This window comes from Canis aureus, chromosome 13 (assembly GCF_053574225.1).
Source record: "Canis aureus isolate CA01 chromosome 13, VMU_Caureus_v.1.0, whole genome shotgun sequence".
NCBI lineage: Eukaryota > Metazoa > Chordata > Mammalia > Carnivora > Canidae > Canis > Canis aureus.
This window is the reverse complement of record NC_135623.1, coordinates 51,035,891-51,048,928: the sequence shown is the minus strand read 5'-3', so window position 1 is coordinate 51,048,928 and position 13,038 is coordinate 51,035,891. Positions and strand designations below refer to the sequence as shown.

The 13,038-nt window shown below is 44.1% G+C and overlaps 1 protein-coding gene across 11 annotated transcripts in view; it reads left to right on the top strand.

Annotated features, from left to right (window-relative positions):
- The window catches only part of ZNF827 (zinc finger protein 827), a 168,936-nt gene that overhangs the window by 44,644 nt on the left and 111,254 nt on the right, over positions 1-13,038 (top strand). For all 11 annotated transcript variants that reach the window (XR_013350921.1, XM_077846201.1, XM_077846203.1 and 8 more), the window contains exon 4: positions 3,184-3,664. Coding sequence is in view for 10 of the 11 variants with exons in the window: in XM_077846201.1 (XP_077702327.1) it covers positions 3,184-3,664 (481 nt within the window). In the remaining variant the exon portion in view is untranslated. The remainder of the gene's footprint in view (positions 1-3,183; positions 3,665-13,038) is intronic.

Sequence of the window (13,038 nt, the reverse complement as noted above, 5' to 3'; positions counted from 1 at the left end):
GGGTTAAATGAGATAATGGAGGGGAAGCAACTGAATACAGTGGCTGCATGGGGCACACTCGGTTAACGTAGCTAACCTGGCCACTGTTACCCAAGAGTTCTCTGAGTTAGCCTTTACATGCGAAAATCAAGTAATGATGTGGGATTAGAAAATTACTCTAAATTTTATTGCTGCCTTTTTCTTTTTGTGATCCATCTTTAATGGTGAGAATTTTTTAAAAACTGGTAGATGCCAAGAATCTAAAATTGACCCTCAATCCCATCACACAGAGAGAACCATTGTTACTATTCTAACGTATATCCTTGCACATTGATGATATAGACCCATTGAAGACGAATGGGGATTCTGCTTTATTTGTTCAACATGGACAGTATTGACGGTGTTCCCACTGGGTGCTGGGCACTGTACAATTTTTAAAAAAAAAACTGCCTTTCCTCCCTCTGTATATCTCGCAAACGTTTTTATGGGCAGCTAAGGAAGGAGCTTGTAAATGCCTCCAGCTTCCTCCGGGTTATCTTAGATTCCCATTAAGTCTTTTACAACTTTCCTGGATGAGTGAGCATACAGGAATTAAATGCGAAATTCATAAGCCAAGATTGAACAGAAAAGGTGAGGACTGCTGAAATAAGGAACACTAAGGAAGTAATGGCAAGAAACAGGGCAAGGGTCAGAGCACAGAGTCCTGCTGGCCTGGGACCTGCCACTTAAGGAGCTGTGGTTCCTGAGGAAATGCCTTCCCTGCCCAGCCTGGTCCCTTACAGGGGCACATGGAGCAGATGTTTGCCAAAGCTTCCTCATGCTCATCCCGCCACCACTGGGAGATGGACCTCAAGATGTAACAGTGCTTTCTACTTCCCGCCCCTTAGATGCTCTTGGTACAAAATGGCCAGTCAATAAACATGTCTCTAAGTGGCCTGGAAAGAATGATGTGCTTTAGACAAGCATTTCTGCACAGTAGTGGACTTAGAGGGATCTCAAAGCCAGTGTTAGGCGAAAGAGATTAAAAGTTATAACGGAAAGTGCTTTTCTGTCAGGACAGAAGGGAGGAAAGTGCATCAGGAGGACTGTAGGAATACTTCTTTCAAGGGCCCAATGCGACATATAGCCCCTTTGGGAAGTTGTAACTCAAATAAAATGATAAGTGCGAAAGTCAACACCATGGCCACTGTTTTTCCTTTAAACCGACACTGATTTTTCCACAACTAAATATAACAAGGCTGGGATCTGGTGGAAAAGAAGCCACGTAAAATACTTGCGCTCAAACTCTTCAGTCCAGGGCTCCCTTTTGATTTTAGACTTGGGCTCACTCTCTGTCCTTCCCTTCTTCCAGAAGCTGCTTCCGGAGCTTCTGTTCTTGGATTAGCTCCTTTCCTGGGTTGATAGATGTAAGGGCGCTTCTGAAATGGAATCTGCCCCCACTGCTCCCGGGACATCGGAAGCGGTCTCCCCTGTGACCTTTACCACCTGGTTCTGGGCATGCTTTAGGCAGCACCTGTCAGGGTCCTGTGGGGCTGTGACCCGAGCCCCCAAGGTGCCTGCTTCTGTGGAAATTGGGTGGAGGAGATGGGGAGGAATCTTCATGATTCTGTGAGAAAGCAAAATGAAACGATCAGCTCCAGAGTGAAATCCCTTTGTTATGAAAGAACAGAGAGCGGTGATGTTAACAGCCAGTGATGAGCGCGTCCCTAACCCTCGGCCCCTCCCGACCTGGCAGAGGGGAAACCTTTTAATGCGCGAGGCCTTGCTGCACCTAAATTGAAGTTGATATGGTTATTTCTGAGAAGGAAATTCATGCGATGGGGGACCCAGAATGTCTTCGGCTGTTTTTTTCAAAAAGCCACAGTGGGGTGCTGTAGCGACAGGATCTCACCATTAACTTTTAATTTCTTTGCTTTTGTTGGTCACTTAACAATATTTAAAAGTATGTTTTGGCTGATGAATAATGCTCTTGGATTGCATTCAGAATGCATAAACAGCTGTAGTAAAACTTGCTGTCTTGGAAAGGAAGCCTACGCAGAGGGGCCAGGTGGTGCAGTGAATTAACGAACTAGCCTTTAACCTTTGTCAGACCTGGGTTCAGATCCTACTTGGGTCACCGCTGGACGATGAGGTATCGGTGCTGTTTTGGTTTTGAATCCTAATCACTTGTTTGTCCAGATCCCACAACTCCCCAAATCATTTGGCCCAGATTTCCACAATTGGCAGTTTCCATGCCAGGGAGGGGCAGTCCTGAAATAGCAGGGTGTAGCAGGTCAGCACTGAAGTACATTGGCAGAGCTGAATGGGGAAGTTACAAGCTTACCAGCACCTGCCAGCTCCAAGCCTGGCTCAGTCCAGTGCAATGATTTCCTCACTTTTCCAAGCACTAAATTTGGTAGGGACAGGAAGAAAAAAGTTTCCTCCAATTTTTACAGGTACTGTGCATGTGAGACAGGAACTGGATTTAAAAGTCTGCATTCTTTCATTGCAGATATCAGAATCTGGAGCCTGATAGAACCACATTTGGAAACATTAGTTTCATCTTGCTGAGAATACTTGGTGGGGATCAGACCTTGGTTTTTCTCCCACTCTACTTTGCTTGCTCTGTATATAATTTTGCTCAAGCCACTTACTCTGGGGTCTCAGTCTCCCTGTCTATGAAACGGGAATACTCCAGAGATGTCATTCTCCACGTTCTTAATTTACCTGGAGAAGTGTTTTGAAAATTGAAATTATGTTTGCAAAACATAACGAATTCTCCAAGTGAGAATAATCGGGCGCGTATGACTCATTATTATTGTGAAAGGAATTACTTGACAGGTTGCCTCCTTTGACCCCCCCAACCAGTAATTATGTAAGTTCGCACTGTGCTGGGTTTGTATTTTCTTTGAAGACCCACTGAGATGAGATGACTAGAATATTAGGACAGTTCTACTAAAAACAGCCTCCATTGGCAGACAGCATCTTCAGTTGTGAGTGTGGCTCTAATAATGGGCTCTTAACCTACGTGGACCCATGTTATGTTTAGGGACAAACCTCATTACCTGGAGCAGGGAAATGAAATACTCCTCTGGTGATTTTATTTCCTGGGCCAGCCCAGCCCTTGGTACTGTGAGGAAATGGTCAATGAATAGTCTGGATATACAACAAGGCATTTTTTGTAAGCAGATGGTGGAGAGCTCATTCTTCTTGCTTCTTCATCAGGTTCATCAGCACCAGGACCGGGGAGAGACCTTTCAGTGCCAGCTATGCCCTTTCACTTCCTCACGCCACTTCAGCCTGAAACTCCACATGCGTTGCCATCAGCACTTCCTGAGGACAGAAGCCAAGGTGAAGGAGGAGATCCCAGACCCAGATGTCAAGGGATCTCCCCACCTCAGTGACAGTGCCTGCCTGGGGCAGCAAAGGGAAGGAGGAGGGACAGAGCTAGTGGGGACCATGATGACGTCCAACACTCCAGAGAGGACTAGCCAGGGTGGGGCTGGCGTCTCGCCTTTGCTGGTGAAGGAGGAACCCAAGGAAGATAACGGCCTGCCAACTTCCTTTACTCTGAATGCTGCCGACAGGCCGGCCAACCACACAAAGCTGAAAGACCCCTCCGAGTATGTGGCCAACAGTGCATCAGCATTGTTCAGCCAGGACATCTCTGTTAAGATGGCGTCTGATTTTCTCATGAAGCTGTCAGGTACTTGCATAGGGTTGTATATTCTCTCTCTTCCTCTCTGTCTGTCTGTCTGTCTCTCTCTCTTTCTCTACCAGGAGTCTTATCTGTAAAGTGAGCTGGTAGTACTAGATGATTTCAAGGTTGCTTTAAATCGTTTGCACTTTCATAAATTTGCTCCTTGACTTTTTTTTTTTTTTTTTTGAAGTCCTTTGGAAGTAGGCATTACTATAGTTTGGGTCTAGAAATAACAGGGGTTGTTGATTTCCTTCCGGTTTTTCATTTTTATGGGTTCTTGTTGTGGGGGACAGGTCACATGGTGAGCCAAGTTGGTGACAGTTCTTTGTGTGACCTTGGGCCATATTTAACTTGTCTCTGCATTTGATTCTTTTAAGCTTGTACAGAATATCTCATTTTGCATTATTCAAGTTAATAAAGGCCTTAATCGGAAAGAGTTTTAAAGGACATATATACAGAGACAACTGTTAGGAATTAGAGTTTCAAAATTTGAGCAAATGAAAAAGATTATCTTTACATTATTTTTTCCACTAGAAAAATTTTTATTGAAATAAAATACACCTAACATGAAATTTACCGTTTTAACCATTTTTAAGTATACAGTTCTTTGGCATTAAGTACATTCCTGTTGTTGTATAACCATCACCACCATCCATATCTCCAGAACTTTTTTGTCATCCCAAACTGAAACCTCGCACCCATAAACAATAATTCCACATTCCACCCTCTCCACAGCCCCTGGTAACCGCTAGTCTACTTTCTGCCTCTATAAATTTGACTACTTTAGGCGCCTAATGTAAACTGAAATTAAAACAAAAACAAAACTAACTTTTTAAAAAATATTCTTTCCCAGCTACCCCATTGCCTTTTGGAAGGAAGATGAAATATGTTATAAAGATTTATTATTAATTGGCATCACATTCATCATCAAATTATACATGGTGTTTCTTGTCTTTTTTGTCCTCCCCGCCCCCTCCCCCAATTTCTTTGCTTAAGTTGTGAGGTTGAATAGGGGGTGGTGCTATTGAGGGAGCGCTGTTTTTCCTGACTGTTTGGGAATGATAAAACATGATGTGGGATTGTGCTGCTACTCGTTACATTTTTAGAAGTATGATTTTAAATTGTAAAAGAGATGTGGAGGGTGGGGAAAGGTCGGCTGAGAGTTGGTTCTGTCTTTCAGTGAAGATGGCAGTCCTCATGATGATTTCCAAATGCCATTTCAGCTCTTTGGAGATTGACAATACCCTTTTAAATGGAGAATAATTGGTCACCGCCTTCCTTTAAATGGACTGTGAGTCGCATTTCACTAAATGTCATTGCCAGGTGAATTAGAGGTTCAGCTTCACTCGCTTGGAAGTCCCTTTGCTCAGTGACTCTTCTGGTCAGGTCTCTTGCAATGTCCCCCGCACCCCAGATCTTTGCCCCTCAGGAGTGTGCAATGCTAGTTGGAAGAAACGAGGAGAGGTGGGGGATGAAATGAGGCATCAGAAATGATCTGGGGAGTCACCGGGAGCCAGGAATGGTACAGCTAGGCGCTCCAGTCCAGCAACCCACAGCATGAGTGCAGAGTCCTCTGCTGGAAACAGGCCACAGGAAGCCTGTGCTCTTGAAGAATAGGGGCCTCTCTCCTCTCCACCCCTCCACTTGCCTTATCCTACCCCAGTCTAGGGCAAAATAAGCTTGTAGCATCTTCGAGTTTTATATTTAAACATTTTTGAAACTGTGGGGAAATTCATGCTGATAGTTTTCCTTTCACTGCTAATCCTTTAGGCTTCACCTCTGGCAGGGTGGGGCTGTGCAGGGTGTGTGTCTCTGGATTTTTCCTTGATCTCTCCTACCAATTTTATAGCAAAAGCAGGCTCCTTTTCTGGGCTCCTCTAGTGCACTCCCAAGGGAAGGAATGCACATGGCATATTCACTTAGCGTGGCTTAAACACGGGACATTTCCTTACTTGACAGGGAGAGACTAAGTGGGGGTGAATAGCTCTTAGTACGGGGTTGCTGCTTTTATTCCAAGACTGCAAGCAGTTTTTAAATCTGAAGGAAGGGGAGAGATGATGAAGGAAGATTGGTCTTTGGATGAAATGCTTGGTGTATGATACCCTACTCCTGCTGGGCTATGGCTGTAACTAGCTCCAGACCCAATCTCAGGGAGCATACGATAAGGCCTGCCGAGCACTGCCACTGCAAAGAGGAGAGACTCAAGAGAAGCTGGTCAGAAAGTTGGGGTGAAAGACTGCACCAAAGCCTTACACTGTGATCTCTTTTCTCAGTTATTGATGGGACTTATTTATACAGTTTGGTAGTCAGAGTATTTACGGACTGATCAATTGGCATAAGAAAACAGATAACAAATGCACACTATTTATGCAAAAGGCCCATGCAGCTATTTTATGGTGGCTTACTAGAGGTCCTGAAACCTGACTTGTATGCACTGTTACCTAGCAACCTGTTACAAAGTCACTGGGGAGTGAGAGGGAGTGAGATGCATCGGTAATTTTGTGTGTGTGTGCGTGCATATTCGGATGTAAATGTAAACTTAGTGACTGTGGCAGTGCAGCCCACAGGAGGAGAAGATATGTTAAGAGGAGAGGAATACGTTTTCTGGAGGGCTTTTTTTTTTCTTTAATTTCCACTAACTCTCTGGTTGGTCGGGCCTTGTAATTGGTAGCTGCTGTCACTGTGGTGCTCTACCTGGCTGTGTCTGTGGATGTGATCCTGGGACCAAAAGGCCAGATCTCGGAGCTGCGGCCGAGTTTCTAGCCCTTTGCCATCACCAAATGCAGTGCAGTAGTGGTTACTGTCGCCTTGTCTCTCAGCGTCATAACGGCGGCATTGTTCCCGCAACGACTTTTTGAGCTGGGCTCTGTGCGTGCACCTGCTGGGACGCTCTGTGGGGTGCAGCTGTTTGTGGGCACCAAGTCTGTGAGTCTCTGTGCCAGCCACATCACTGCAGAACTGGCGCACAGTGACAGATTCAGGCGTGTACATACCTACTTGTTTCCCAGAAAGAGATGGAAAACACTTGATTCTTTCTTGCTTGGTTATTAAGGGAAGTCTTTCTTGCTCCTTCAACTAAAACTAAGCATAAAGATGACTTAATGGAACCCAGTGGGATTAAAAACTCACTGGCAGGATGCTGTTTAAACAGACTCTGAGTCCTCCTCCAACCCCACCTCTGTTTTAAGGTTTCCCAGTATATGTGATGGTGAAATCAAACCCCTTCTCCAATCCGTCAGCTATCCCTCTGCTGAGCCAACACTTAACATTCCATAGTCTTTGAAGATTGATGTTGCTCCCTAGAACCGAGGCTCCCGGGCTTAACACTGTGATTGATTCAGGGAAGGTTATGGGGAAGCCCCTGCTGCTGGCTTTCTGGACTGATGGAAAAAATAATTTTGTAAACTTCACTCGGGGTTTCAGCCCAGGAGGCAGGCCTTGGAGGGCTGCAGCCCCGTATATTGGCATAGATCCTTCTTGGATCCAGAAGACCCAGGCAGGTCATGGAATGCCAGAGCAAGGGAGCCAGTGGTCACGTGACTGGGGCGTGCAGGGGAAAGGCACTCACTGGACCGTGGAGCACCTAGGTTCCTGCTGCTTCTGAGACTCTGTCCCGTAACTAGCAGCTGTGAGTGTAAACTCAGCTGCACATTATACTTACCTGGGGAGATTCTTAAAAATGCCAGGGCCCAGGGTCACTCCCAGAAGTTAGGATTTAATTGGCCTAGGAAAGGGCCTAGGCATTGGCATTTTCTTTAAAATCCTCAAATGATTCTAATGTGCAGCCGGGACTCAAGCCCACTGATGTGGAATATGAAGTTGGTACCTGATACAGTTTTTTTCAGTACAGCTATGGTTTTGTGGTGTTTTTTTGGCTTTGGTTTTGTTTTTTTTCAGTGAAGCCCTCTTTCCTTCTTTTCTATCTCAGATCACAAAAAGGGGCCTGGTGAGTGGTGTGAGATGAGTCTGAGGCATTCCCCCATAGGTCAAAGTTGACATAAATAAGAGGCCTGGGTGACTCATGGCCACTGAGCCCCTTGTTTTTCCTCGTGGGGCCTCATGACAGGAGAATTAGAAGAAGCATCTTTGTGTTCTCCAGTTAGAACCAGAAAGTCTCAAGACTCATCTAGAGCATCAAGGAGCTAGGAGTGTCATCATTAGATGCCTTAAAAGTTGTTTGCAACAGCCTTTACATCATTTCTCTTCTTCAAAGCTACACTTTTCAAGATACAAAATTTAATTCTAACTCTCCACATTGTAACCAAGCAGTTGACAGAAACTTGGCACCTCAGTTATAGGCTGGGAATATCTTTTTGTCCCTGGTTTTCCAAAATAAAAGATACAAGTCATTTTGACTATTTTTAATTTGGAAACTGGCAAAAAAAAAATTTCATACTGTCTCCCACATTATATTAATTTTGTAAAATGAAGTCCAAAATAATTTTAACTAGGAGAGAAGGCATGTTTAAGGCAGTGACTTACAAATGGGTACAGGCCAAATTGTTGCTGATATATGAGGAGCTCTGCTATAAAATAGCAGAGGCTTTCTTGTATAAATGCAGGTGAGTTGGTGAATGTGTTTGTGTACTATCTTGCAGTTTCCTGCAGGCCTTTGTTCTTCTGCTTCTATCTATTTCACACAGTTTTCTGCCCTATCCTGTGAAGGCTTTGTGTGCACTGCTGGAGAAGGAGGGGTAAGATGCTTGGTAAACCAGGTAGTCCTTTTTGCCTGGTGGTTCTGATTGGCTTTCTGTAAAACATCTTTACAAATGAGCCTTCTTGTAAGTAAATGCCATCCTTGTGCCAGTCATGCCATAAGATTTCAGCGCCAGTAGCCAGGGGCTCCCACTTCCCTTCCCTAAAAGCGCCTTCCCCAGTGGTTTTATTTTTAAGAGTCTTCCTTTATGCCTTCCTTCAGTTGGTGCTTCTTTTTATTTCATGTTTACTTTTTTTTTTAAGATTTTTTTTTTTTAAAGTAATGTTTACACCCAATGTGGGGCTCAAACTTACAACTCTGAGATCAAGAGCTGTCCACTCCACTGACTAACCCACCCAGGCCCCTTGGCTCTTTTTTTAACTGTGCTCTGCTTTTCTCATGCTTGGCACTCACCTGCTCATTGATCGAAATTCCTGGTGTCAAAAGCTACATTTAGGGCCGTATACGTATAGGTGGCCTGAATGCCCTTTTGAAACCTTGGATTTTATTGACCCCAGTGGTGATTCATATGAGAGAGAGAGGGTGATTCCTGTTTTTCAGTGACTTGCTATTCTATGAGACAAGGACTGATCAGAGTCACAAAAGAAGAGGTGACATTACAAGAAAATGAGGCCTGGAGTTATACACATGCAGACTGAAACTTCTGTAGAGATTTCATGACGTCTACTCATTGTTTCTTATTTTTCCTTAACAATCGCTCATATAGTGCTTACTCTGTGCCATTTAACTCATTTGAACATAAGCACTCTATATGTACATAGTATGAGGATTCACATTTTATAGGTGGAAACCAAGAAACAGAGGCTAAGAGACTTGCCCATGCTGCTACTAGGTGGCAGAGCTGGGATTCTAATCCATCCAAGGGGCCTGGTTCCAACATTCCCTCCCCTAGGCTGCCTGTACCCCAAATCACAAAACAAGGGAACAGAGCAATTGAACTTGGCTCTGCTTTTTTTTTTTTTTAAAGATTTTATTTATTTATTCATGAGAGACACTCAGAGAGAGGCAGAAACAGAGGCAGAGGGAGAAGTGGGCTCCCCATGGAGAGCCCAATATGGGACTCCATCCCAGGACCCCGGGATCACGGCCTGAGCCAAAGGCAGACACTCAACCACTGAGCCACCTAGATGTTCCTTGTTTGCTGGTGTGTAGTTACAGTCCCCAGGACGGAGCCATTCTGACTGCTGTATGTTAGACACCATTGAAAGTTGCATTAATTCCTTTAGGCTTTTCAGGAATTACTTAGTGCAAACAGTAGTAACAGTAAGGCCGACTAATATTTTTTTTTAAGATTTTATTTATTTATTCACCACACACAGACACACACACACACACACACACACAGAGAGAGAGAGAGAGAGAGAGAGAGAGAGAGAGACAGGCAGAGACACAGGTAGAGGGAGAAACAGGCTGCATGCAGGGAGCCCGATGTGGGACTCGATCCCGGGACTCCAGGATCACGCCCTGGGCCGAAGACGGCACTGAACTGCTGGGCCACCTGGGCTGCCCCCAACTAATATTTCTGTAGGGCATTACAGTGTATGGCATTTTCCCAAATACATCATCTCATGACAAGCATGTAGACAAAGACCAAGACTCAAAGAGATTAGTTGTAAAAGGGTCACAACTAGAATCCAGGTCTTTTTTTTCCCTCACAGTGTTGGATGGAATATACCTAGCTGTTCCAGAATTGCTCTGAGACTAATTTTTTATCTTGACAGATTCCTGGGAAAATTTATCAAAGCCTGTTTCTGCAAATCTGAATCCAAGCCATTTTCTTCCTTCCCTCAGAAGTACATTGTCTTCTACTTGTTGCCCTTTATTACTATTGTTACTACTTCTACTACTTACTAATTAAATGTGTCTACAGTGAGCCAAGTTGCTGAGCCCACAACTTCATGTTTTTCCAGTAACCCTCTTAAAAGCCCGAAGGGGATCAATAATATTAAACCTATTTTACAGATGAGGAAGTTGAGGCTTAAAAGGTTTTAGCTACACAGGAGAGAGCAAAGATTCATCTCTGCCGAACTGCAAAGCCTTGGCTCATGACCACTTAATTAGCTATTACTTAATTTTTTTTCTCAGTTGAGCGAACTGTCTTTTGACCTCCGTCTGCTTCACTGTTTATTTTCCTTGGCTCCAAACCATGGCATCATTTCTAATGCATGCTAATTCAGTCACTAATCTGGTTAAATTCTTTGTGTCTTGAAAATATATCCGTCCCTCCACGTGCAGCCTCTCCTGGCCATCAGCTCACACCTAGGCAGCTTGCCTTCTTAGCTCCCTCCCTGGTGCCTTCTCCACCCCGGCCTCCCCGCGCAGGCCCTCCAACTCATTCTAACAACTCTTCTTCTAATATGTCTTGCATCAGATATGCCTCTGCCTGGCTCCTTTCTCCAGAGGAACCATATCCTCACTGCTCTCCAGAAAAATGTTGACAGTCTTCACCAGCTCATGTATATACCCTCTCATTGCTATTCTCTGCCTTCATTCATGTTGTTCTAGGAGTCTGGTAATTTGATGGTGGAATTCCCTGTTACCGTCCTCTTGTTAGGGAAGAAATGAGGGGGGGGAATAAGAACTTTTCAAAAAAGAATAATAATGTTCTTAAAACTAAATTAACTATTTATTCATAAGAGACACAGAGGAGACACAGGCAGAGGGAGAAGTGGGCTCCCTGTGGGGAGCCCGATGTGGGACTCCATCCCAGGACCCCAGAATCACGGCCTGAGCCAAAGGCAAATGCTCAACTGCTGAGCCACCTAGGCATCCTTAAATTTTAATGCTCCTCTGAACCACCCAGTGGTTCTGTATCTTTGTAGAGAATTTCTAGCAATGTAGGGACCCATTCCTGTCTTCCTCCTACTGTTTGCCCCATGCAAATGCTGGTCATCCTTCAAAGAATATTTTGGTTCCGATTTCTTTAGTAAAACCTTTTCCTGTTATTCTGGTCTTTACAGCCAACCTTCTCATCGCCCCCTGTGAATTCTGGTGATACTTAGAGTCTTTATCACCCAGGTTGGTGGTTGTATTATTGCATAGTTCATTTGATTGCTTGTGTATGATTAATTTTGTCTCTTGAACTATTTCAAGTTGCTATGGTGTGCGTGTGGGGGGCAGATAATGTTTCTTTTGTAACATCTTTATCTTTATAGCATCCACAGTGCATTCCACAACAAATTATAAAAAGATATTCCATTAGTCATATTCTGGAAGTCAAGTTTTCTGAGGTTGTGATATTACTTCACTTAGGAAAGATTTGCAAATTTGCAGCTAGCTTCTTAGTATTATAAGAAAGAAGATGGAGCAGAGTGGTAATCTGTGGAAAGTAAGCAGGCTGTTCAAAGAGAAGCTTGATGGCTGTGAGTCCCTTGATGTCTTCTTATGTCCCATGTTCCAGGCCCTCAGCTGGGAGGGTCAAGTCTAGGAACTGGAGTCCATCACACAGTTAAGTAAAAAACCACTCCACAGTGTAGCAGCTCAAAATAATAGCCATTGACTTAGTTTATGATTTTGTGGATTGGCATTTGGGGCATGGTTTGATTAGGGTGCTTCTTCGAGTCTCTCCAGGCTAACTCATCTATCTAAGGTACGTTGCCACATGGGCTGGGGCCAGCCTGGTCTAGGATAGCCTCAGCTAGGGATGGCTTCTCCCTGTTCTCCATGGTCTCTTATCTTCAGTGGGCTAACCCAGGCTCATTCACATGACAGCTGGGCAGGGTTCCAAAGGAGAGAGCAAAAGTGCATGAGGCCTCTGGAGGCTAGACTGAGAACTGGCCCCAAGACCATTTTGACCACCTTCTATTGAGCAAAGCAAGTCACGACTCCAGGCAAGATTCAGGGAGTGGGAAAATGTACTCCACCTCTATTTTTTTTTTTAAAGACTTTATTTATTTATTTATTTATTTACTTAGTTACTTATTTACTTATTTACTTACTTATTTATTTATGAGAGACACAGAGAGAGAGAGAAGCAGAGAGACGGGCAGAGGAAGAAGCAGGCTCCATGCAGGGAGCCCCAAGTGGGACTCGATCCGGATTCTCCAGGATCACGCCCTGGACTGAAGGCAGTGCCAAACCACTTAGCAACCCGGGCTGCTCTGCACTCCACCTCTTGACGGGAGTTGCTGCAAAGTCACATGACAAGGAATGGGGCTTCAGGAAGGGGAATAGTTATGGCCTTTTTTTTTTTTTTTTTTTTTTTTAAGTAAGTTCTACTCCCAATATAAGGCTTGAACTTCCAATCCCAAGGTCAAGAGTCACATGCTATACTGACTGAGCCAGCCAGGCACCCCCTATCATGGCCATTTTATAGTCTACTACAGCCCAGAGCTCTTCAGACTCTCTGGGTATTCCACAATGTCAAAAATAATTTAAAAACTGATGTATAAACCAGAATGTCAGCATGGTAATTTAGAATGACAAGTGTAACAATCAAGAGGAGATGTCATTTGGGGCAGATGGTCACCAACTTCCCTGAAGAGTGTTGGAAATATATTATCCAATCTTTAGGTTTTCTTTTTTCTAGTCTCAAATCACTTCATGCTGTTCATACATAAAAATCACTTCACTGCTGTTCATACATTTCATTCTTTGTACGTGTTAATAGAATGAATTTAAAACACAGCTTTCTTTCACATTTACTCATAACTTGATTGGTTTT